General features: G+C 39.7%; 1 protein-coding gene across 1 annotated transcript; it reads right to left on the bottom strand.

Annotated features, from left to right (window-relative positions):
* Positions 1-1172: 1172 nt before the first annotated feature.
* On the bottom strand, positions 1173-24494 carry ccdc22 (CCC complex scaffolding subunit CCDC22). The gene is made up of 16 exons (XM_026153953.2): positions 24025-24494; positions 23611-23788; positions 20774-20906; positions 12846-12952; positions 12478-12562; positions 12097-12266; positions 11495-11710; positions 10333-10503; positions 8062-8181; positions 7867-7983; positions 7688-7789; positions 7213-7320; positions 3460-3555; positions 3106-3165; positions 2940-3014; positions 1173-1805 (listed from the first exon to the last, which is right to left on the bottom strand). The coding sequence occupies exons 1-16, from the start codon at positions 24072-24074 to the stop codon at positions 1692-1694; spliced, it is 1902 nt and encodes a 633-aa protein (XP_026009738.1). The 5' UTR covers positions 24075-24494; the 3' UTR covers positions 1173-1691.
* Positions 24495-26135: the final 1641 nt, after the last annotated feature.

The raw sequence follows: 26135 nt of genomic DNA, 5'->3' as shown, positions 1-26135 counted from the left end.
CCATCCGCTCCGAGCTCCCTGACCTGCACTCAATCTACAGCAGGCGGTGCTGGACCAAGGCCAGGAAGATCGTGAAGGACCTCAGCCATCCCAACAACAGACTGTTCTCTCTGTTGAGGTCAGGAAAGCGATTCCGCTCCCTGAAGACCAACACAGAGAGACTGAGGAGGAGCTTCTTCCCGCAGGCGATACGGTCTCTCAATCACACCACCACACAGTACTGACCCACACATATGGTTCTTACACACACACTGGACTTTCTGGACATTGTTTTTTCACAACACTGGTCACTATATTCTTCATTTCCAGTTAATACTTGTACAGCTGCTGTTATTGTGTATATATTTATTTAGATTTAGATTTCTTCATACATTCTTATATAGTTCTATATTGTGTATTGTGTATTTTGTTGTACAGTTATTTTATTTTCAACTTTAATTTATATATTTTATCTTATTCTTTCCCAGTTAAATTTACCCTTCATTCTAATTTGTGTTGTACAGTTATTTCATTTTTAACCTTAATTTATATTTTATTCCTTCCTAGTTAAATTTACCCTTTTTAATTTTGCATATTTATTTCCTATCTTATTCATAGCCTTTCCTTTTTTTGTTTTCTTTAGGTCACGAGTAGTTGTCCAAGCATTTCACTACATATCGTACTGTGTATGACTGTGTACGTGACAAATAAAATTTGAATTTGAATTTTTAAGGTCCTGTTGCTCACCTACAAGGCTTTAAAATAGTTTTGCACTTTCATATCTCTCTGCCTTTTTGCACCCCTATATTCCATCCTGTGCGCTCTGGTCTCAGGATATTGGCCTTCTAAGGGTTCCTAAAGCGAGAAGAAAAACCATTTTCTTCTCGTGCCCCATCTTTGGGGCAGGCATGCTCTGTGGGGGGGTTTCAAAGCTAAGTTAAAGACCCACATGTTCACCCTATCCTATGTGTCTTAATTGTATGCCTAAAGTTTTTACTGGTTCTTATTGCTATTCCCTTTTGTTTTATCTTTTTTTTAAAGTGTAGTTTTTTTTTCGTGTTGTTTTATTTATCTTCAAATAGCTGTTCAGCACTATGTTTGAAAGCATATATATCATTAAGAATCTCTGCTTTGGGGTATTATTGGATCATTGCTACTTGTTTAAAAAATAAATAAATAAAAATCACAGTATCTTCAAGCATGTAAGGCATCTTTATTTAGGCTGGTACCATATATACAACAATTTGCTGATGGACGACAGATTAACTACATTCAAATGCCATTCGCTCAACTTAAGCTCACATGAAATCATGACAACTTATAGACTGAAGGTCTGAAAATGGAAAAGTTACTTGTGTTTTAAAATGTCAAAGGAAAACATTAAATTTCAATCACAACATCTTATGATGTCTCATGTATCGTTATAAATGACAGCACCTGCTGCTGCCCAGTGTCGTGTTTCAGTTGAATGCATAACAATCATCCCCCAGGCACACCAAGTACAAATTCAACATTTTCCATCTACTGACCTATTTGTCCATCCATGGCATGCATTTCAATTACAGAGTTCCTGTGGTCCAAAACACACTTTGTCTTTTTCAAAGAAAAGCGGGTCTCCACATTAATGGACAAACATCTAAGTGTGACAGCTGAAGTGCTGTTTCAGTCCCATTCATGTTTTCACTTTAGCCTCATAAAGCAGAGCTGTACTTTCATCCTTCTCTCACTTTGGCAGCGAGTGAAGCGTTCTCCTGTCGAATCGCTTTGTAGTCTTCCAGAATCCTCTCCAGGTTAGCCACAGTTTTGTTTCCGTTTTCTGTCTCAATCTAACAGAGAATAACACAAAATGACCAAAAGACCAAAGATTTTTTTAAAAGACATGTTGCCTGTGGTGACTAAAGACAAACATGGATAAAAATATAATTACTGTGTGCCTACTATGGACCTGCTACAGGTATAATGTAGCTTAGCAAATACAACAACAAACAAAAAGACCTCAGCAATCTGTGACTGTTGCTGGTCAACTAATAGCCCTCAAATTTCAAGTCTAATACTTTTTCCTTGTTGGTTTGTTTTCATAAATACAGTATTGAATAAAACTCTCAGCTAAGACTAAATATTTAAACTAAAGAGAAAAATCTGTAAACCTCTTTGACAGCATTGTCTGTGGGGATCGGTGGGTAGAGGTTTGAGGCAATAACCCACAGGAAGAACATCCTCGGGGAAAAGGGTGACCTGAGCAGGAGATTTCTAAGTTTATAAAGGAGAGGCAGCTACTTTGGGTCCAAATCAAGAGCAGGTTTTAACCTTGAGGAGGGCAGAGCGGATCCACAAGCACGGAAACAAGAAAGAGAAAGGAGCGGATGAGGTTCTTTCAGGACACTTTTTAATACGTGTAAAAGTCTACTGGAGGAGAAAAATAACAGAAAGCTGCCACCCAGCAGGACCTTGAAGAGCACACCAAGACTCAATTATGTGACCCTGAGAACACCCCACTTCGCACAAGCATGTGCCTCGTCTCACTGAGCCAGTCTTCAGGTTTGATACTGCGCCTCCCAAATGGTCTGAAATTAATCTTGTGGTAAATAAAGCTGCCTTGGCACCAGGACCAAATGGCATGCCTCATAAGGTGTACAAGAACTGTCCCATGGTGCTGAAGCTCCTCTGGAAACTGATGAGAATAGCCTGGAAGTCCCAAGCCATCCCCTCAGAGTACAGCCAAGCAGTCGCCACCTTTACACTTCAAGAGGCCACAACCAGCTGGCATCAGCTTGGAAAAGGCATTGCAATGGGTTGCTCAACCTCACCTATCCTTTCTACCACGGCCTTCAACATCCTGCTCATCGGGTCACAGTTAACTACATCCCGCAGCTCTTTCCAGGCTGGACAACTTTGACTTTTGATTCTATTCCAATGTAACACAGCAATCAACACTGCAGCAGTCGAACTATAAATCCTACCTGCTCCTCGAGATCTCGAATCTCTCTCAGGATTGTACCGGTGTCTTCAATGGTTTGGATTAGCTGATTACAGTTCTACAGAAGAATCAAAGATGATGAAAGCATTTGTTGTTGATAGTCATCAAGGGTATAGTAATATATGATACACAGACAAACAGTGACATACTTCATGCAAGGCTGCCAGGTACTTGTAGGATTTGCGGACGGTTTCGTCTTTTTTGGCATCCTACACAAATCATACATGACAAATATTTATTGACAAAATAAACACAGGAGCAACTGATTTCTCTGGAAAAAAAGAAAACAATCAAGTCAGGGAATGACAAGATTAAAGAGCATCTATCCCATCGCTGGGAAGAACTCAAACCTCTTTTTACTAAACATTTGTTCAATGAAGAAAAAAAATTTGCTGAGAAATGGTAAAATGCTAAAAAGAAATCATCCTCATAATTATGCATAACATTTCTGAACAATGAGACAGAAGAGTTCCAATCCTGTGAAAATAAAAATTCTCTACTACCTTAAAGACCAGCTCATCAGTCACAGCAAATGTCCTGTCTAGTTTTCCAGTCAGATTATTGATCTCTTTCTGGAGCTCCTTAGTGTCTGATAAAATCTGAAAGGAAAGTGAACAGTGTTAAATCTGAATTTTTAAGGTGCAAGATTTTCAAATCACCAGGATTTGAACTTGTCTGAGATTTTAGCAGATGCACACATGGTGCGAATGTGAAAGTCCTACATGACTTCCCTTCTTGAGATCTTGCATTCAGAAGATTTTCAGAAAACTTGACCTCGACTGAAATTCAAACGTATGAGATTTTTAGTAGATGCACATATGGTCTGTCTAAGGAGCTTGGAAAGAAAAGAGTCTGGACTTCTTTAAGTTTCTTGAAGATGTTTCACCTCTCATCCGAGAAGCTTCTTCAGTTCTAAGAGCAACTGGTGGAGAGTCTCAGATTTTTAAGCCCTATGGGAGTGTCCTTACTGATCCTCTGCCTAGTCACACGAGCCAGGGTGTATACCCACACCCGTTTTTAAACCTTGGCTCGTGTGTGATTGCTCTTTCTACCAACTGCTCTTAGAAATGAAGAAGTTTCTCGGATAAGAGGTGAAACGTCTTCAAGAAACTTAAAGTCCAGACGCTTCTCTTTCCAAACTCCTTAGACTGCGATGACCTGGATGACTGAAAACCTTCACTCTAGGATTTTGGTACACGTTTCAAAATTTCTGCGTCGCCTCGTTCTAGAGTTATCGCATTCACAAACTTGAGTGTTCACGCCACCTGCCAGCCTGTACACCAGACCTCATCAACCTTTTATGGCTGAGGGGTAAAAACAGAGAGAAAACCCAAACAATCAAAAGACCTCATGAGGACACGGTGACTCCTACAAACCGGGCTCAGAGAGGAGCAAACATTTGCCATTACTTGTTGTGGGTGAGGGGAAAAGAAGAGAGCAGAGGACAAAAAGTACACTATGGAAGCAAGACAGAATTTAACTACAAAAAGTTGTATTTCCTGCGAAAATGCAGTGTGAATGTCTTGTAGTAGAAACTGCTAAAAACAGCAGAGGAAGCAGAACTTTCTGCTGAAAAGAGTTGTAAAAGCTGAACTGCTTGCTAAAGATGGCTGTATTTGAAAGGGTACAGTGAAGAGTGTCGAGAAAGCTGAGTGTATGCAAGCAGGCTAACATGTGTGGCAATCGCCACAGGTAGGATTCAAACCTTCGCCACGGCGGCTGCTCATACTACTGAGCCAAACCAGTTCTGATGCCAACCAAAGATATAATGAAAAAATCAATTTGCACTGATAAGAGCAGAAGAAACAAAAATTGTGCTGAAAAGAGGTGAACTTTTGAACTTTGTGCTGAAAACAGCAGAAGAAACAGAAAATTGTGTTGAAAATAGTAAAAAAACTCAACTTTCTGCTGGAAAGAGTTGAAAAATTGAATATTCTGCTGAAGAGGGGTGAAGAAGCTGAAATTTGTGTTGAAAAGAGTTTAAAAAAAAGTTGAACTGTTTACTGAATTATTTTTTTTTTGTCCTAAGCGTGATTTGAACCTGGGCCTCCCGCTCTGAGAACGGCTGCTCATCTTACTGAGCTAAAACAAGGCTCAGCTCAGCGAGCTAAGCTGGTGATCACACTGATAATGTGGTCCCATTCAGTAAAATGGGCCAAAAGAATGGCATAAAAAGCTTAATATCTCAAAAAGTATAAAAGTTATGAGTACCAAAAGATATAGCTGGCATTAGCAGAAAGAGCAGAACAGTTGAAAATTTGAATGGTGAAAATCGGCTGAAAACTGAAGAAGTAGTTAACCAGCAAAGGTCGGAGCAACTAGAACTAGAAAAAGTTGCATTTCCTGCGAAAATGCAGTGTGAATGCCTTGTACTGGAATATAAGAGTACACTAAGCAGTGTCAATAAAGCAGAGTACATGCAAGCAGGGAAGATGTGCAGCAAATGTCACATGTAGGATTTGAACCTGCGCCACTAGATCTCACAGCAGCTGCTCTTCCTATTGAGCCAAACCAGCTCTGATCTCAAACAAAGATATGATGAGAGAAAAAATGTTCACTGTGCAGAAGAAGCTAAATGGTGCTGAAAAGAGGTGAAAATGCTGAAGGTTCAGCAAACAAAAAAAGATAAGGAACCTGAAAATTGCGCTGAAAAGAGGTGAAAAGGCTGAAAATTGTGCTGAAAAGAGCAGAAGAGGCTAAAAGTTGTGCCGAAAAGAGGTGAAAAAGCTGAAAATTGTGCTGAAAAGAGCAGAAGAGGCTAAAAGTTGTGCCGAAAAGAGGTGAAAAAGCTGAAAATTGTACTCAAAAGAGGTGAATCAGCAGAATTCTTTTGCTGAAAAGAGGTTAAGAAGTAGAACTTTGCGCTGAAAACAGGTGAATTAGCAGAATTTCTGCTGAAAAGAGGTAAAGAAGCTGAAGTTTGTGCTAAAAACAGCTGAAGAAGCTGGAATTTGTGCTGAAAAGTAGTGAAAAACTGAAAATTCTGCTAAAAAGAGGTGAAAAAGCTGAAATTTGCATGGAAAAGAGTTAAAACTGTTGAAATGTTAACTGAAGAAAATGTTGCCATAAGCGGGATTCGAACCCGGCCCGCCTGCTCTGAGAGCGGCTGCTCATCTCACTGAGCTAAAACATGGCTCAGCTCGGCGAGCTAAGCTGGTGATCACACTGATAATGTGGTCCCATTAGGCAAAATGGCATAAAAAGCTTAATATCTCAAATAGTATAAAAGGTATGAGCGCCAAAAGATATAGCACGCTTCAGCGGAAAGAGCTGAACAGTTTAAAGTTTGAATGGTGAAAATCAGCTGAAAACTAAGGGAGTAGTTAACCAGCAAAGGTCTGAGCAACTAGAATAGTAAGGTAGAAGAATAAAGTATAAAGAGAAACAGGAACTCAATAGTGTGAATGCCTGTGAAGCATTCACACAATAAGGTAGAAGAACAAAGTTTAAAGAGAAACAGGATCTCAATAGTGTGAATGCCTTGAGGCATTCACACTATTATAACTAGATGAGTGAAGAAGAAATGGTGAGTGAGTCTGCAGCAGCCCAGGCGTACTGCTTCAGGGTTACCTGATCCAGCCCTAACAAGTACTCTGCTAGGGTGATAAGATATGGGGTGATATCTGAGGACATTAAGTTAAGATCGGGCCTGTTTATTCAAGATCTTGTATTATAGGGTGGCTGTAGCTCAGGTGGCAGAGCAGGTCAGCCACTAATCAGAAGGTCGGTGGTTCGATCCCAGGCTGCCTCCTGGCTGCATATCCTTGGGCAAGATACTAACCCCATGTTTGCCTACTGGTGGTGGTCAGAGGGCCCGGTGGCGCCAGTGTCCGGCAGCCTCGCCTCTGTCAGTGCGCCCCAGGGCAGCTGTGGCTACAATGTAGCTTGCCATCGCCAGTGTGTGAATGTGTGTGTGAATGGGTGAATGACTGAATGTAGTGTGAAGCGCTTTGGGGTCCTTAGGGACTAGAAAAGCGCTATACAAATGCAGGCCATTTACCATTTACTGTATTATGTGGAAAGGACTTTAAATCCTAGATATCCCAGGGAGCCAATAAACAGAAGCTGGGAGAAATACACTATATTGCCAAAATTATTCACGCACCATCCAAATAATCTAATTCATGCAGCTCAATAATTTCTATGGCCACAGGTGTTTAAAAATCAGGAACCTAGGTATGCAGACTGCTGGTCTGGTCATAGGACATGTAAAATTCACTAATTAAGATTCCTTCAGTTCTTGGTTTTAAACATACCTTTGTAATTTCCTCCTTCTGTTTCTTGATGTTGCTGACAATCTCTAGAATTCTCTGAGTGTACGCTGAGCGAGACGCATCTTGAGGAAGATTTTCTAACTCTGTTACCTACGTTAGAAGCAAACGGGGACAAAAGACCAGCACATTTATTACATTCAGCAGCCAAAACACATATTTTGCAAACTAATCCTTCCAACTACTTGCCATAACCATTATAAACCTTATATTACGAAACAAGCTTCAAAGAATGAATGACCTAATTTGATGTATTGGAGATGCACTACTTTAGAAAAGGGATCTGTGGAGCAAATTTCCTTGCCTTTTCTCATGACATTTTTTTCAGGCTTAGAAAATACAATTTTCACGTTATTTAAAGGTATATCAACCACTCAACGTTACAAATTAAAATCATTTTTAATGTTTTTAAATTTGTCTATGTCAACCCCAATAAAAATGTAATTAGTATCTTCAATACCAGCTGTTTGTATGCATCTTCCTTCTTCTTGGCCTCCTCTGTAGAAACACGGATCTTTTCATGCAAAGACTTGATTTCGGACAGCTTCTTGGATGATTCCACCTGCGGAAAATACACAAAAATGATCAAACTGTACATTTATTGTTAAAGAAAAGCAAAAGGCCTGTTACACGACATACATCTTTGCTGCTGCAGATGTCTTTGAGTCTGCGATATTCATCAACGAGTGGAGCACGGTGTTTCTCCCACTGAGATGCCAGGTTCACGACTCGCTTGGCACTGGCCTCTACCAGAGCCTGCAGAGAGGAAGGCACATATATATAGTGGATCTGTGAGACCTGCTTGGCTGGGTGACATCAAGCATCAGCTCCTACCTGAAGTTTCAGCAGGTTATTATCTGCATCTGGCAGAAGATCAATTGTTTTCTTCTTCACTTGGATTTTCTCTTCTTTTTCAGAGTTTCTCAGTTCTCTCTGTTTCAGCTCATCCAACACCTGCACCACACCACAAATAAATAAAAATGATATTATTATATGCATCTACAGGTTATTCTGTTACATCATTAGCCACGTCGCCGTGCATATTTGTGAATCTTGAATCAGGAAACAATCATTTGTGCTCATTTTGCTCTTTTCAGAGATTGTGACAATTCATATCCTCCACAGGTTCTTACATTTCTGTCAGCACCTTTCAGTATACTGTCACTTCTGTCTGTGAGATGAACAGACTGACAGTGTCAGGAGTAAAGAAAAGGAAGCAGAACAAGAAGTGGTAACGAAGAATTTACCACTCCTACGCATGTTGCAACCCATAACTCTCACCATGTTATGGATTACAGACCTCAAACCGCCAAGACAGATCTGTTTAACTCCCCTGACCTCTAGACTGGTGTAGACTTCCCATTGAGATGTTGCTGGGAACAAAGGAAATATGAAATATCCTATTTAGCCTTCTGCTACTGCAACCTGACTCCAGATAAGCAAAAGATTATAGAGAGAACGACAGATGGATTTTGTCATCCTTGTTGATCTTCGTCTTACTTTTTAAATCTAGAGCAAACCTGGGCATTGTACGGCCACATTCAGCCCTTTGGTTATGTCTGACTGAACCAGTTGAGATCAATGGGAAGTATAGCTCATGCAGTTTGTCCAGCTTTTCAGCCACCAAACACTCTGATGCATGTTACATCTCATAATGACTCAAATTGTAATCCTTAAATACAGGAATCATCTCTCTACAAGCTTTACATCTGACGTCGTGTTAAAAAAAACCCTCTACACTCTCTCTCTCTCTCTTTAATGTAAGATGACATCATTTGGCCCTTGCAACTCGCAGGACTCATCAACGTCTGTTCCAACAGTGAGGGTTTTGTTCTTGGAGGTAACTGAATGTTTGGATATGCTCGAGCTGAAACAAGACAAACTGGGAAGTGTCATATTTTTCAAATTCTTCATTCCATACTTAGTGTTGAGTTGAACAAAAGTCCACTGCCATAACATTTTGGTGATTGTTAAGTTACGTACAGGCGACTTGCCATATGAAACAAATGCAAATGGAGAATGTGAAGTTGCTTTTACATGCACAGTGCCAGAGCAGTGCTCTCTGCCTGCCCATCTGTATAGCATTACTTGCTGGGTGTTGCAACATCCATCAATTAACGAATTCACGTTACGTTTTGATTTTGCATTTTATATAAGAACATTAGCAGTGGAGGTAAATAACTGTTCTACGCTTTCATGTTCAGAAATATAAATCAGCAACAATCACAGAGTGCAAGCGTCACTTCCCGTCTTCTGTCTTGCTCGTTCGGTGTGGACAAGCTCTATTTTAATTGCTGCAATCAAATACGTATGTTTTATAGAAAGGCTCAACGTTATGATTCTATTATAATTATAATATAAAATGTAAATATGATTATATAATTACAGAATCCTTGAACAAATTTAAATGGTCTAAGCATATAGTGTAGCAAGCCTGCAAATGAATGTACGTCCATGCTGCTCCCCCTGGTGGATACACAAGACATTACCGTCGACGTTCCTAGATGCTGCTTAGGGGCATTTAGCCCTCGTGATTACATCACCCACGTCACCAGCTTTTAAAGCCTACTGAAGACAACCTGAGAAAAACACTTCTTTTATTCCAAAATGCTGGGACAGCACTGAGGTACATGAAAAACAACTTAGAATAAAGTAAAAAACAAAAACAAAAATAAATTAAAACGCTTAAATGTCTAAGTGGGCATTACATAATTCAAAATAAAGGGTGACAAACGAGCTCTTTGGAGCAACTCTTTAAAAATCACTTACAAGTTTTGCCTTCTGTCCCTCGTTCCTCTAATTGAAACCTTTCACCAAATGTTTTCTATCATTAGTAGCAATACTTAAGTGAAAAAATGAAGTAAGATATGAAAGACACATTTGTAACATGAACAATTCAATCAACTTAGTCAATAATGACTTCTCCATTTCAGATAAGTAGGAAAAACAGCTATACACTCCAGTTTCCTCTCAGGAGAAAGAGACTAGAGTAAATGACATCTTTGCAGTGTATTCAGTTCTTATTTTTGAATGAAAACGGGAGAAAGAGAAAAAAGTAACTATTGACTGCCACCAGTCCATCAGGTTCATCTTAGGTGAGCTTACCTGAGCACTGGTAACACTCATGTGCTTCATGTCTGCTGCTAGATGGTCAACCTCACTGCAAAGCTGCTGGAATTGCTGCTGAAGGTAAGCCAACTCCTCCTGCTGACCCAGCTGTACATCCCCCTCTGACTGATGATTAGTCGGGATGGTTTTTGCTACTGGAGGCAATTCCTGTAGAACACACACACACACACACACACACACACACACACACACACACACACACACACACACACACACACACACACACACACACACACACACACACACACACACACACACACACACACACGCTTTAAGGGGGAAGTAGGTTACACCCTGGACAGGTTGCCCATGCTAACACAGAGACAAACAACTACTGACAGCTATGGGCAATTTAAAATCTCCAGTTAATTAACAACTACTAATTAACAAAAACATGTAGTTGGTGCATGTCTTTAGAAAAAACTAGGGTACCTGGAGGCACGGGGAGAACATGTAAACTCTACAGAGCAAAGGCCAAGTCTATTTGTTGTAACAATGCGTACTTTCACAGAACAAACTTTGCATTAAAATTTCCTGTTTGAATCTGTAAACATACGGAGTCACAGACAGGATCCATCAGGAAGTTGCTCAACTCAGGAGCTATTAGAACTACAGTGAAAATCTTTCTTGTTATAAGAAACAAAAGCAATTCTAAAGAGTTTTCAGGCACTTAGTTTGCAGCATTACTGAAATAAAACTTCATTTCAATTTACTGAGCCCAAAGTAATGACGTGTAAAGGTAAGTTTATTGTTATCTGTATCTAATTTAGTAGTGGAAAGAGAGGCTGTGTGGTAGAAGTAAACCACACAATCATTCAACTTTTAAGTTTCTTTTTTCAGTGAAATTTCTTACACAGGCTGAAGGATGTGATGTAGGCTTTGTGAGACCTGAGAGATACATTCAGGACCAAACTTACAGATTTAAAGACAGGATGTGTTAAATGCCCCACAAAAAAAGAATTCAAACTGTCAAGCAGGTTGTTTTAGGTTTGCTGAGGTGGTCAAACTTCAATCAGAATGCATTCATTTGTTGGACAAAGTGTAAATTAGGCTGAAAAAAATGTTTTCACTGGTTAAGAGTTTTGTGAGGATCAAACTGTATGTATGCAGTTGTTTTAAACAATGCTGAGGTCTCTACCTGTGTGAAGTTGAACTTCTGTGTGTGGGTGAAGTGTGTGCCCTTGGTCAGGATGTGGCCGGGTTGAACGGAGCCTTTGAAGGCCTGCAGGAGCTCACACAGGTCAGAGGTGGAGCGAGAAACACCAAAGGCACTATGAGAAGAGGGCAGGGCAGCAGAACGCAGTTGGTCCTCGATCCGTTTATGCAACCGGGTGAATTTCCGTAAGCAATATTCCTGTTACACAACATCCAATAAACATGTTCATACAGAGGTGTACAAGGAGTTAACACTTTCAAATTTGGTGCATTTAGACAGAGCATACTCAACAGGGTATAGTTAATACTATATCGACTCGTGTGATTCAAAAGATTAGAAATCTGTGAAAAACCTTCATAGTTTCATTCAAAAAGACATTACTTACTGACTTACTACAAGCCAATAATGAAACAAAAAGGGCATGAATATTTTTAAATGTTGATACAATATATCCAAGTTAACTTTTTTGATTTAAATTACAAAATAATGAACTTTTGGACATTTTTTTGTACTGGCATTAGTAACATTAGGTTAATAGGAAGCAAATAACTCTAAGATTCAAATAGGACTGTGTGAATATTTGCCTGTGGAGTAAAGCGGGACAACAGTCCCTGATTGTTCCACTCGTTGTCCCACTCCTGAGCAGCACTTATTTCAGCTGTGTGCTGCTCCAGTATGGACGCCACCACAGAAGCTTGACTGGAAATCTGGGCGGTGACAGGGGAGAGAACGTCCCGCTGGTAGTCCTTCACTTCTGCAAACACAGCACACCTTACATTTCACTCACACTTTCTCTTTTGTAAAAACTTTTCAGAAGTGATTTCACTGCAAGTGTGATGGCAAACTGAACATTTTCATTATTCATAATTAGTAGGAAAAAACACACTGTGTGTGTGTGTGTGTGTGTGTGTGTGTGTGTGTGTGTGTGTGTGTGTGTGTGTGTGTGTGTACAGTAAGAGGACTACCTTTTGTGTGCCTCTTGCTTGAGCCTTTAGTGCAGTTTGTTAGGCTGAGGGGCTGGACGTGGAAGCTGTGCATGACTCCTTGTCTCTATACATGTGAAAATAGAAGTAAAACATTTTATAAACAAAACTGATCTTTACCTGGCTGTCTGTTAACTCAGGAAACATAGCTATGTTTAGCTCCACTTTATTATTATTTATAAGAATATTATAAATTATTTCATAGTTTATACGTTGTACTGATGCCATGAAGACACAAAAAATGTAATTCAAAAGTCTCACTCACTGCCAGTCATAATTATACACATACATTCAAAAACAAAATTAAAACTATAGCATATAACAACGAGCAGAATGGGGCATTAGTTAACCTGTGTTTCACAGTTTAGTGGTAGTCTGCATTTTGGAGGCAGCCAAGGTACAGCAAGATGGGCTTTGATCGCAGCAGCTATGGTTCTCTCCAGTACCACTGATTTCCCTAAAGGAAGACAAAAACCAAAGCTTTGGGTGACTTAAATGCATCGTCCTTGATGAAAAGTGCCCCGGTCATGTCCACATCATGATCACATCACTTTTTTTAAACAATCCACAGCAGAAAAATGTGTCGTCTTCTACAGCTGTGGTTCCCAAAGTGTGAGCCAGGGCCCTTGTTGGGCCACAAAGTTACTACAGGTGGGTCGCAGAAATTCACTTTAAAATTACTCACTAGTACGTACAGTTATGTATCTATACAAACTAACTGGCATAAAAAAGTGAAATAAAACTGGTAATAGGAGGTAGGTAGTTTATGATTTTACTCGTGTTGAATTTTGCCCCGATCCACCCTCCCCTCTCTTCTCACATGAACAAGACAAGTTTACAAGATTAAACACAGTTCTCCACTTAACCTGTCCCCATCCAAGAGTGGGAGGGGCACCCTTTAGGGGCACCCTAAGAGTGTTATTTTAGGTTCTAATTCTCATTACTGCCACTTCCCACTTGACTACGGACCACTCCAGTACGAGCTGGAGGGGACCACCTGATGAAGCCAGCACTTCCACATTATCTGCAAAAAGCAGAGATTCTGAGTGGAAGTCTTCTCCCACTTGGCTACGCCTAAAAATTCTGTCCATAAAATGTATTATAAACAAATCCCTGGCAGAGTGCAACACCCACTGAGAACAACTCCAACTTATGGCTGACAATGCAGACCAAGCTCTGTACCAGGACCAAATGGTCTGTAACAACATGCCAAATACCCCTCAGAGGGTATCTCAGGGGGATTTGGTCCCAGGTTCACAAAACAGGTAGACTGGTTAGATAAACTCTAAAACACATCCTCGAATATCGTCAAGAGAATAAATAGCTGGTCTAGCACTCCAGGACCAGAATGTTCCTTCTAGATCTGGAGTTCAACTGACTGGACAAACTTCCACTCTCACTCCAGGACTCAGCTGCCACCAGTTACCCACAGTTGGCACCTTGGCTCACTCAATAATTAGCCGTCAGACATTATACAGGCCACAGATCCACCTGCAAGCGTTGTTGCTGGTTATCTTTCCTGCTCCTGGTCCTGCTTTAATTTTGTGTGTGTTAAACCAAGTAGAGATATTATCTTTGACACTGAAGCCCGAGGTCTGTCCTGAGTAAAGGGGGCGTGTCCAAATAAAGCCCGTGTCAAGGCCCGAATCATTCTTCAGAATATTATATGATCAAAGATAAACAAGGTCCTGATTCTCTGAAATGACATGACTGCCTTGTTAAGTGATACAAGCTTTTGAAAAGACGCTGACATTGTTTTTTTTGTGTGAACTGGACCTGAGGTTATTCTGAGGATTATTATGAGCTTGCAAGGAGATCGTAAGCACACTATAAATCCACCGAAAAAGATCAGCAGTCAGGGAGCATTTGGACATGATATCTCCAATAACAACTTAAATCAATCTCAGAGAGGATGGTTAGAGGTGTAATATAAAAAATGTAACAGTATACAGGAACAGATGTTTCAGCTTTGTCCAGCCACTAGCAGGATTTCTGGATGTCAGCCACTTCTACCTGCCGCTTGTCGTGCAGGGACCTGTCCTTCCATCATGGCTCCTCTTCTCTCTCTGGTGTCTGCTACCTGAGGTATTCACTAAGCACAAGGTCATTTGTGACCTTTCTGAACCTTTAATGAATACGTTATTGTCCCATCACATAGATCTGCAAACGCCTATTAAACCAGATATGTACGGTGGCCCCTGGAGACAAAGCACGTACAAACTCCAAAACACATGCAAATTCCAAAAAACAACGGAAGTGCTCCAGGACGCTAGGGGCAGTGTTGAGCTTTTGTTACCTAGTAACATGTCTGTGAAGGTTCTCAGTCATCCAGGTCATCGTAGTCAAAGTTACCTAGTAACAACCTACTACACAAGCCAGGAAGTACCAATGACCGGATTTGGGGTCTGCAGCCTTGAAGGCCGCATTTTAAGGTCACACATGTGTCCACTGTACCATCTGGGAACTCTTCTTGATTCGTAATAACACAAACACTAAATCCTCCTTCTTTTGTGCTGTTTTGTAGCAGTGTATACACCCGAGACTGTCACCTGTCTGTCTGTCCTGCACTCTCTCTCTCTTTTTCTTTCTCTCTGATTGTGGAATAAAAGTATGAACATGTATTTATAAGTTACACTTGTGTTTGAATCCTGCAGCTTATCACACATTTGATTTCCATGTGTGACAACTGCAAGTGTCCAGAGTGAGGACAGACTGAGGGACCCACTGCTGCACATCATCTGTGAGGCTTTGCACCCCTGATGATCCACCAGGACAAACTCAACAGTGTGTGAGGAAGAGGAGGAGGAAGAGCCAGCTGACAGATGGAGAGAATAGACAGACTGTTCCCTGTTTGTGAAGGACTGCTAGAAAAGTTTGAAATAACTAATTGTCTGTCCTGAATCAGTCTTATTAGGTAATGTTCAAATAATTATATCATTCCAGTGTTTTCAGTGTGGGAGAAAGTACTCAGGGCCTTCAAGTTACACACTATGAAAGGCAGCAACAAGTGTAATATTCAGAAACCTAAAGTATGTATCAGCAGCAGAATGGACCTAAAAATAAATGTTTGTTTCAGTTCTATGAAGCTTTGAGTATTTGGGATTAGTAGCACTCCTGTGTTTGTTGCATCATATTGCTGTAATTGTTTATATGCTTTATATATTCTGAGGTAAGTTGATCTATAGTGTTACATCATATTCTGTAAGGATGTTATGTGTTTGTATACTTTCTGCCCAGTTTGACCCATTTAGCAGAAGCCAGCCTGTTTAAGGCTCTGATATCTATTCTGTATGACTTAAAGCAGTTATGACATGGTCTGATTTTCTCACCCAATAAAGGAATATTCAATATATCAGTCTACTCTTCATTTTATCAGAAACAGTTATTACAGCCCGTACATTTTCTTTTTATAAATATATGTAAGCAATGAGCCAAATTTAGTAATGCCAACATACTGAAGGAACAACATTTGTCTCTTATATATGATACACCTATATACACACTGTCAAAGATACTTGTCTTTGAGTAAAGATTTAAGGTGATAAGACATATAAATAACTGCAACTTGAATCTGTACTGAAGCTCAGTATTTGGCACTAGGGCTGCTCAATTATGGCAAAAATGATAATCACGATTATTTTCACTGAAATTGAGATCACGATTATTTGACGATATTTATTTAACCCTTTAAGATCTACCATAGAACCAAGTCCGCCAGAGCTTATAATATTTTTTTTACATGCTGTAGTGCCATTTGTGGGAGCATTTCAAGTTGCTATACATCAATACAACTGTTATAGCCCATATTTTAAAAATGTGTATGTATTAAGTCCATAGTAACTACATTAATTGCAAAAAAGTGCAATAAACTACAAAAAAATTGAAAATCGTTTTTGTTTTTTTTACATATATTTCTACTTGGAGAAATTTAAGAGGCTTATCCCTCAAAACTTTAAATACAAAAAAGTTGCAAAAAATAGTTTACAACAACAGGAAATTTATTTTGAGTGTCTTCATAGTTTTATTTTTGGAGATACAGCAATTTTTATATACTGCAGGAAAAACAAAAAAACAATCCTATGATGCAAATTTGCAAAGAATGTGCATGTGCATCAAAATAAACTATTTCCAGCAGTGCAATTCGAGTTCTAAGGCCTACAAGTAAAAAACTACATTTTCCGCGAAAATGACGTCACTTGCGATAGTTCGCGTTGACATCTTTTTCAATGTGGGAAGTGTTAAGAACAGCTGATCGGATCGGCAAAGCGTGTTTCTGGAATATTATGTTTTTGTTCCTGCAAGCGCTTTTTATGCAATTTTTGCAAAGCTATATGTGGAAGGAAACCGTGACCTAGGACAAGCTGATGGCATAAGATGTAAGTACAACTCCTCTGGTTTCATATGGAAAAAAATTTATTGTGCTAGCTTAGCGGTTCAGGTTCTACAGGGATTTAAAAATAGTTATACAAAACGAGCATGCTGCTCTGACCGGCTTTAAAGGGTTAACAATAACAATGTATTGAATAATTACTTTAAAAAATAATATAAAATAGTGTGCAAATACTGATAACAGTGCAAATTTTTGCAATAAAAGAAATAAATGAAAAATGTAAACTTTGCAGTGTTGCTCTGTGGTGCAGCTACGACACCATAGCAAAGTTTACACACTGTGTCTACTTGATCCACGTCTGACTCCGCGAACCCATAATGTTTCCACACCACTGAAGTTTTTTTTTTTTTTTACCTCTCTTTTCAACCAACGGCAGTCCACTCCTCTCCAAATAACTTCTGCTTAGCTTTCCGAGCTTCCCTCGGGTCCTCTTAATTGTTGTGACGCGTGTTCGAAATGCAGAGCAGTGCGCTTGATTTGCCACACGGAGCAGCGCGAGAGTAAAGCATGAGGGAGGGGCTAATAATCGGCTCAGTCATTTTTAATGATCGTTGAAAGCCCAGATCGTAATCGTGATTAAAATTCGATTAATTGAGCAGCCCTATTTGGCACAGAGTTCATGTTCACTGCTGTAATAGCTAATAATGATTAATATAATAACTATAATATTGGCCATATTATATTTACATTACCAAAGTGATATGACTTTAGTCTCATGAACAACATCAGCTAATTCTTATTTACTAACTAATCTTAAATGACTGTTCAGTACCAAAATGAAGCCCAAAAATCATGTTTTACTGTCCTGTGGTCTCAGCCTCAGATACTTATCAAATCACACAAAGCTCTTGTAGAAACAAACAAACAAATGAACAAAATATGTTCTCCTTCATTTCTGTCAAACCAAGTTGTATGACACGTTTCTAGCGGTTAGTATCATGGTTGCTAGGCAACCTGGGAAGCGCGACGGAGACTAGACCGTCCCATACAGACAAACTTGCCGTTTATTTTGCAAATCGAGCTCAACACTGCCCCTAGTTGCAAGTGTTTTGGGGTTTGCAAGTGTTTTGGGGTTTGCAAGTGTTTTGGGGTTTGCAAGTGTTTTGGGGTTTGTACGTGCTTTGTCTCTAGGGGCCACCGTAGATATGTCCCTGTGTCTATATTAACCAATTGTTGTTAAAAGAGGAGAGCATGCTACACAGGGGTAAACATGGCCCCGTCCTAGCTTTTGATACATGCTACTGTCATCAATTTCAAATTGATCCAATATTCAAAATAAGAAAATGTAGCATTTCACAAATGAATCATTGAATTCCAGGATGCCGCCTGCACAAATAAATATTCCACAGTCAACTGTTTGTGGTATTTTAATAAAGTGGAAGCGATTAGGAATGACAGCAATCCCACCACAACGTAATAATGCTAGTAATAATCACAAAGGCTCAGGCAACCCCCCTCGCCCCCAAGATTTCAGACAGAGGAGCTAAAACAAGAACCACTGGACAGAAAAACAACGTTTCAAAGATGACAACAGGTGATGCACTCCACCGCCATGACCTGCATGCATGCTCCATCATGCAATACTCCACTGCTGAAGAAAGAGCACGTTGAAGCACATTCAAAGTTTAGACATTTAAACAAGCCTGTGAAATACTGGGAGCATATTCCCTGTTGATGGGACCAAAATAGAACTCTTTGGATGTCATAATATACCATAAAGTCTGGAGGTCAAACGACACTGCATATGACCCCAAAATGCCATACTAACAGTGATATTTGGAGGTGGGAACATCATGAGGGCTGTTTTTCAGCTACAGGATTTCACATAACTAAAGGAATGATGAATGGAAAAATGTACCAAGACGTTCTTGATAAAAATCTGCTGCCATCTACCAGGATGATGGAAATGAAACGAGGTGAACGTTTCAGTAAGATAATGATCCCAAACACAGCCGAGGAAAACTCGGCTAATAGAATGGCCCAGACAATCATCTCATCTGAATCTACTGAAAATTTTAAGAACTAAAGCTCAGAGTTCATAGAAGACTGGGCCAAAATCACACCTGAGCAATGCTGCAACTAGCCTCTCCAATCAGGAGGCATCTTGAAGCTATCAGCACCAACAAATGCTACTTTATGATGTATTCAATAAGTTTCAGTAAATTCAGTCCCTGTGTTATTTCTCATTATTACAGAACTTAATTGTTGGACATCTAAGGTTTGATTTCCTTGCATGTGGTGATTGGATGGGTTGTTACCAACATCTGGTGAGAATTCCATGTCAAAGTCACCTTTAGAAATATACTTACTTAGAAACTTGGCGACAGGGCAGAGCAACCAACCCTAAATGGTCTTTCTGCATAACCGTTATTCAAAGACCTCTTCTCGCTTCAGGGCATATCTCAGCCTTCTTAGGCTAGCTAGCTTAGCATTCCACAGAGTGTTAACTATTTAGCTATTTCCTGTCACTGGGCGCTAGCTACCTTTGCTCATGTCTCCCGAACCCAAAACTTCCCTATAGATCGGGCGTCATACCACTTACCCTCCAGTAAGGCGGTCCTATCTGCACCTGTATATACATATATATGTAAATGATTTTTTTTTAAAAACCAAGATATGTTTGATCTCAAGAACAACCATTTTTTGTTTGTTTGGCTTTTTTCACACATATTTGTTCTTCATTACGGGTGGGAATTGATAAGAATTTGGCGATTCTGAGTCCATTATCAATATCATTTATCAATAACTTATCAATTAACAAATCAAAGATGTAAAACCAGAACAAAGACACTTCAAAGTAGGTGATTCTACTGTAGAAACACGACCAGGTAGAAACACAGGCTGCAATCTGTCTGCTCATCAAAAGCTGAAGTTGTGTTGCCACTATTTTTCTCCTCTGACACACAGACTGAAATCAGCTGACTGTAAGAACCAATAAGTGGGATTGATATGCAGGCATATTAACAATTACAAGGAATTGGACTACTGGGAATCTATTTTTGTAGAGAACCAGCTCTCAATTTCCATCCCTAGTCCTCACAGGATCGCCACTACAAACGTGGTTTATAGATATAACAGCAAGGAAAATACTGGTGGCAGCCAGCAGTACCCCTCAGCCTTCTAGAAGATGCACCTATGGTATCAATTTGAAACTCCTCCGTTACTTAGTTCTCGAGTTATCGCATCCACAAGATTTTCATAAAACGTGACCTCTGAACCCTGACCTTGAGGTGGAGGTCACTGAGCTTCATACTTGTCAAAGTTGTATGTTCTAGCTATTAGTAGACAAAACTACGGCATCAATTTGAAACTCCTACATCGCTTTAATCTCAAGTTATCACAAACTGGGTTGTTTATGTCAGCCACCTGTCTGCCTGCCCGGCAGGATGACAACATTCAACAACTTGGCTGAATTGGCAAATCACTTCTGTTGTGGCTTCCAGCGAAATGTAGAATTAATTTGAAAATGTTATTAATAAGATATAAAGCCTTTTATGGCCTTGCCCCTGTTCATATAGCCTGTAGTGCCAAGACCTTATTCTATCAGTTCTCTTTTTAGCCATTTGATCAGGGCCTCGTGCTTTTCAGGCAGTTAACACAACAACAGCCTTTGTCTGTCCATCAGGTTGCCTGGGTCAGTGGGTTGTTTTAATGTCTGCTGAATGTCAGAGACATTTTCTACTCGAGTGTCTCAAAAAGATTTGCACTGACAGAAAAAAAATTCACAAAATAAGACCTTTGAATTTACCTGTAGCTGTATCTCATAATACTCTAATTACATCTAACATTAGAGGCTAAAGTAAAACAACAATTACTAGACAATATAGTCTATATCTCCAATATTATATGAAACTATGTGTATGCCAGAGATAAACTGTGTCAGTGCACCTGTCGGCTGGTCTGAAGTCTCAGCACTTTCTCTGGGCAGCTTCTCCACCAGAAACATGAGCAGGGAGCGGATCTCTGGTTCACTGCTGTACAGAAAAGTCTGGTATCCTAGCTCTCCTTTGTATCCAATGTCCTGAAAAATAAGAATTTACTTTGAGACAACAGAAAGCTAATTTTGTACTTTTCTAATAATACGCAATTTTGCTCTTATATCTTCGGTGAACATTATTTGCTTCATCACTCACTGAATTTCTCAGTTGTCATTAACAATTTAGAAATTTCACCTGATGAGAAAGATAAGCCAAAACTCCAGTACAGGCTATAACTTGTTAAGCTGTGCAATAAATCATTTGAAGCCTATATTAAATTAAAAATAGTACAAAGACAATACTGGCAGCAGCCAGCAGTACCCCTCAGCCTCCGAGTAGATTCACCTGTGGTATACTTTTAAAATCTTATGTCACCTCATACTCAAGTTATCGCACTCACAAGATTTTCAGAAACTTTAACCTCTGACCTTGTCCTTGAGGTCGAGGTCACTCAAATTCAAATTCATCTGAGATTTTTAGTAGATACACTGATGTTATCAATTTCAACTCAGACGGCACCTGATTCTCAAGTTATTGCATTGACAAACTTGGATAACCACGTCGCTCATCTGCCCAACAGGGTCATGAGTCGACAATACCCATAAACATCAGTGTTTTACAGCTGAGGTGAAAAACATCTTCTTTCATCTTTTATTTGGTAAATATTTACATCGCATGTCCTTCCTGATGGAACACTTCCAAGGATTCACGTCTTCATTCATAATGTGTTAACTACCACAGGAGACACTGAGGTACAAGCAACAAGGGAATTAAATTTGTGTAACGCTCAGCCAAAAATAAATAATGCACTCATGACTGGGTGTAAAAAGAGGATCCCAGGAAGGTAGAATCTTTCAAAAGTAAAGACAGAACAGGTTCATCACTCAGAAAGAAATAATTTCACAATTTAAGAAAAATATTTATTGATACAAATTTTAGTAATGAGAAGAATGAAAAATAGAAATATCTGTATACAACAGACAATGCTGACAAAACCAAACTCAGTGGGTTCAAGTGAGAAAAGATCATGTAACTTGGAAACTGTAAAATTAATCATTTATTTTATTAAGGATCCATTCATGAAAGGAAGGTCAAATTCAACCATGCAAGAAAAACCCCGAAAAGATCCACACAGTAACTAATTCTAATTCTTCAAGGACAATCCTTTATGAAAGGGGGAGAGAAAGCTCCATCCCACTGCAAAGGATCATCTGACCATTCATAAAAACATCAACAAAATAAGCATTTTCATTGTTATTCCTTTTTCATTTCCTGTCATAACTGCCTGATATATTTATATATATATTAAAAAAAAAAAAAAAACAGCCTGTTAAACTCACAGCTGAACATCATACAGCTGGATTATGGAGTCGTTGCTCCATAAAGAGCACAGACCGCCGTATAAGCTCTATAATAATGATCAATATTAACTAAGTGTGCTCAAGCATTATCAGTGTTCATCAGTACTGTCCATTGAAGTACTGCAGTCCTTAGGATTCATTCTATATCCTATGAGGCAAAGTGGGCCAAAATTTGCAAGGTGATCTACAAACAATGTGCTGTAGTTTACATACAAAGATGCAGGCAGTTCACTTCAGTAAAAACCAACATTCTCCCAGGAGCAGCGTGAAAAATCTAGAGGGAGTGTGAGGGAGCCGCTGCAGGCCTGCTAACCAAAATAATTCAGTGTAAGCTCAGACTTCACACAAATGTTTTTCTCTGAAAACAGTGCGTCAGCTCAGATAAAGGAAAATCAATATGCTTCTGATAGAAATCATTCCGCACTGAGCACAGGGTTCAGAGGATTAGGATTCAGGTGTGGTGCAAGATTTATCTAAAGGAGGAGATTTTCCCTACAAACCTGACATCTATGTGGAACAGCTGGATTGTACAATATAAAGAAGAACCCAAAACTGTATTTACCGTCAGATCACTTATTGTCCACATTTTGTTGTTACAGATTCAGCAGAGAGAAGCCGCTCAGTGTGTGCACAGTGCCAAGAAAAAGCTCATTTCAGTTCATTTCTGCAGTGTTTCATGAAAACTGCGGCATTAAATTGCAGTAAGTGGGGCTCACCTCACCTCTCAGCATGAGAAATGAGCGAAGAGTTTTAGGACAGAGCCAAGGTTATGGCACTGCGCTCACAGCTTAGAGCTGATCACATTCTCGTTCTGATAACATCTCCCATCCTAAAAATAAACTAGCTCTGTAATTGGAGCCAGACTGGACACACTGGGGGAAGTGGTGGAAAGATGCACACTAACGATGTTAGAAGTCATCTTGAATAACTTTGATCAATCCCTTACTCACAGCATTCTTTACAGAACAAACAAAACATCACTACTAGAAGATGACTCTTTCTCTCTTGTAAAACAAAGAGACAGAAAATCATTGGGACCCAGAGCTATCACACTTTTTAATTCTCATACAAACAGCAGATAAGCTATGGCATTAAAACCATCAGGGTCTATCACTGCGTTTTATTTACATTGAACTGTTTTGGAAAAAACTAGGTTGTCAGCTTTTTTCACATTCTTCTTTCCATGGTGAAAAGAGAAACAACGTGTAGGTGGGGTTCCTAATTGTACTTTCTCTACCAGTTAATGATTCCTGTTGCGAAGAACTAGTTGTGCACAAACTCTTTAAGTAGACAACTGCTTACAGTGTTTGTGTCTGAACACTGCCAATTGCCTGACTGGATTCAGCCAGTGATAACAGGGGACAACAGTTCCATTCAGATATCTTACCTGACAGGCCTGTGCCAGGCTCATGCCCACTCTGAAGCGGGCAGACATACCCGGAGGGAGGGAGGTGGCCAGCGTGCTGCTCAGACCAGGATCGATCACCCGAATACATCTGACCACCGCCTCTACTATCAGCTCACTACTGAACTGTTTCACGCTATTAATTTCTTCAGGCACTTCCCTGCGGGACACGAAGACAAAAAAAAATAACTCTTAGCTGCTACAAAGCTGGTCGTATCCACACAAGCTTCAAATAACCCACATACAGCATGATCATATGACTGGGGCTGGTTCAACACAGGACTGAGCGGAAAACTTCCCATTAGCCTGTAAACATGTCAGCTCGGTAACTTATGCTTACTTTTAAGATCACAGTGCACTGCTTGGCATTTATGAAACCCTGTTGTTGATACTTACGTCCCAACCTGTTTTAGGGCGTGAATCAGAATTTTATCAACTTCCTCCATGGCCGGAGCTTCTCTGAAAGAAGCTAAACTAGCTAACCAACTGGATAACAGCAAAGCATCCGGTGACAGTGAGGCGAAATATGAACATCGACTTCGCTGGTACTGGTTAAAGCTAAAGTATTAGCATCATTTCCATGCATAAAACACAGTTAAAGTACATTCCATCTTCTGCTAGCTTGAAAATAGAGACCAGTTACTTAGCACGACTGCCACTCCTTATATCGGCAAAACGCATTGTAATTATCCGCTGCGTTGGAGACCATTCGCTACAAAACAGCTTCTTTTGTAATTAGTTTTCTTCATTCCCTGCAAACTGAACCTGACCGGGGATTTCTCTATCAAACTAAATAAATCTGACACTTCTGTGTCTCCTACAGTGTGGAAACGAAGTACCAAGCCAATCGAATAATGTGTGAACGCGGTGTTTCTGGGAGGTTGAGTTTTATTCTAGACTTACTGTCAGCGAGAATGAATGAGAAATGAAAACTCGCCAAAATACAGTTCCCAGAATGCACCATAAAGACAGTCTCATGACTATGATAACGTTTTTTTTCTTCAACTTTATTTAAAATATATATATCATACATAGCCGTGTCCCAATTCAGGGGCTGCAGCCTTCGAAGGGCGCATTCAAAAGCCTCGATGTGTAGCCTCCTTTTTCCTTCGTGGCCCAAACCATCCCAAGATTCACAGCGCGGCGGTGGTGGAATATTTTCTAAATAATGGCGCACGGCTCAAGAGTAAATTTCTAAAATTGATTACTGGGTTTTATCTAGTGAATGGCAAAGCGAGGCTTTGTGACACTCTGAAACAAAGCAGTTGTGTCGAAACTTTATTGAGGCTTCGAAACCCAACCCCATCCCCGCAGACATGCCCTGCACAATTTCAAGCAAAGCTACTTATTATATCAGACTGTCAGTAATTGTGATCAGCAGATGTTTTCATACAAACAAGGGGGAAAAAATAATGAGACTGTTAAAGACAGATCTGTGACTATAGTGATCGATGTGCTTCAGCAAATTTCTCCATCTGTTAATATTCCTGCTGCTCACAATAAATCAATTTATATAGTAAAACAAACAGAGAAAAGTCTGCGATGTTCACTGTAACGACCACACTGATTTACAGCTGTTTTTGGGCTCAGACGGCTTCGTTTGTGCTCACAGCCCTGAAACTTTGAATGTGTTTGTTTGACTTTTAGGTTTTCTGGAAGTTCATGTCATCAGGTTGGTTTTACACTGTCAACCAAAGTGAGAAGCTGGCATAGCGTTAGCTTTGATTTTAATTAACTTAAAAATATACATTTAAATGAAAAGACTACATGTGTTTTCCTTCTTTATAAAAAAAAAAGTTAACATTTTCATGGGATAATTCTGACCAATCGTAACAGTCCATTTCACGCACATCTTCATCCTCTGCTGAGCAGCCTCTGAACTATGCAGAAACTTTCCTGAACTTTATCTTGTGACACTGGCGTGATGTTTTACTGGGAGTCTGGAGTTTTGGTCATAGTGAACCTGCATAAGAAAAAGAAAAAAACCCCACACATCTGTCATGAAAATTGTTAAGAAATAGATCGCCTGTAATTGATGAATTAGTTTTATTGGCGCCTCTTTTTATAGTATAAACATATTCTTTATGGCGGCGCATGTGTAAGTATACGGATTGTAGTGAGGATGAAGTCACTTAATGCTGCAAATGACATTTTCTGTTGAAAGCAGACAAAACTAAATGTTCTCCTTAAAGCAGGCGTATTGTTGTTATTGAGATCTTTTAATGATTTTACAGCCCAGTGTGCCGCTCGCTCTCTCTCTCTCTCTCTCTCTCTCTGCTGATAGGAGTGAATGGAGCTCACCCACCAGCCTCTGTCTCTCGCTTTCTCTCCAGTAATCATTAAAATAAGCTATTTATATATTATTTATAGATCTATATAATGTTTATTTCATTATCCTTTAGATTCCAGTGTTTAAGAGATTGGATAGTCTAGTCTTCACAATCCACAGCAAAAATAATAATGACAGAGACGGTATTATTGCGCATATAATTGAAACGGTAGTATCA

The sequence above is a fragment of the Astatotilapia calliptera genome, chromosome 20 (assembly GCF_964374335.1).
Source record: "Astatotilapia calliptera chromosome 20, fAstCal68.1, whole genome shotgun sequence".
NCBI classification, from domain to species: Eukaryota; Metazoa; Chordata; class Actinopteri; order Cichliformes; family Cichlidae; genus Astatotilapia; species Astatotilapia calliptera.
The sequence above is the reverse complement of the archived record's forward strand: the minus strand, read 5'-3'. Positions and strand labels throughout refer to the sequence as shown.

Bases quoted from the DNA above. Each gene is read 5' to 3' on its own strand.
- ccdc22 (XM_026153953.2), bottom strand. From the start codon at position 24,074: ATGGAGGAAGTTGATAAAATTCTGATTCACGCCCTAAAACAGGTTGGG. The intron at 12,563-12,845 runs GTTAACTAATGC...TCACATGTATAG, and splicing joins CACTAAACTGTGAAACACAG to AGACAAGGAGTCATGCACAG. The intron at 8,182-10,332 runs GTAAGCTCACCT...GGTGTGGTGCAG, and splicing joins TGAGTGTTACCAGTGCTCAG to GTGTTGGATGAGCTGAAACA.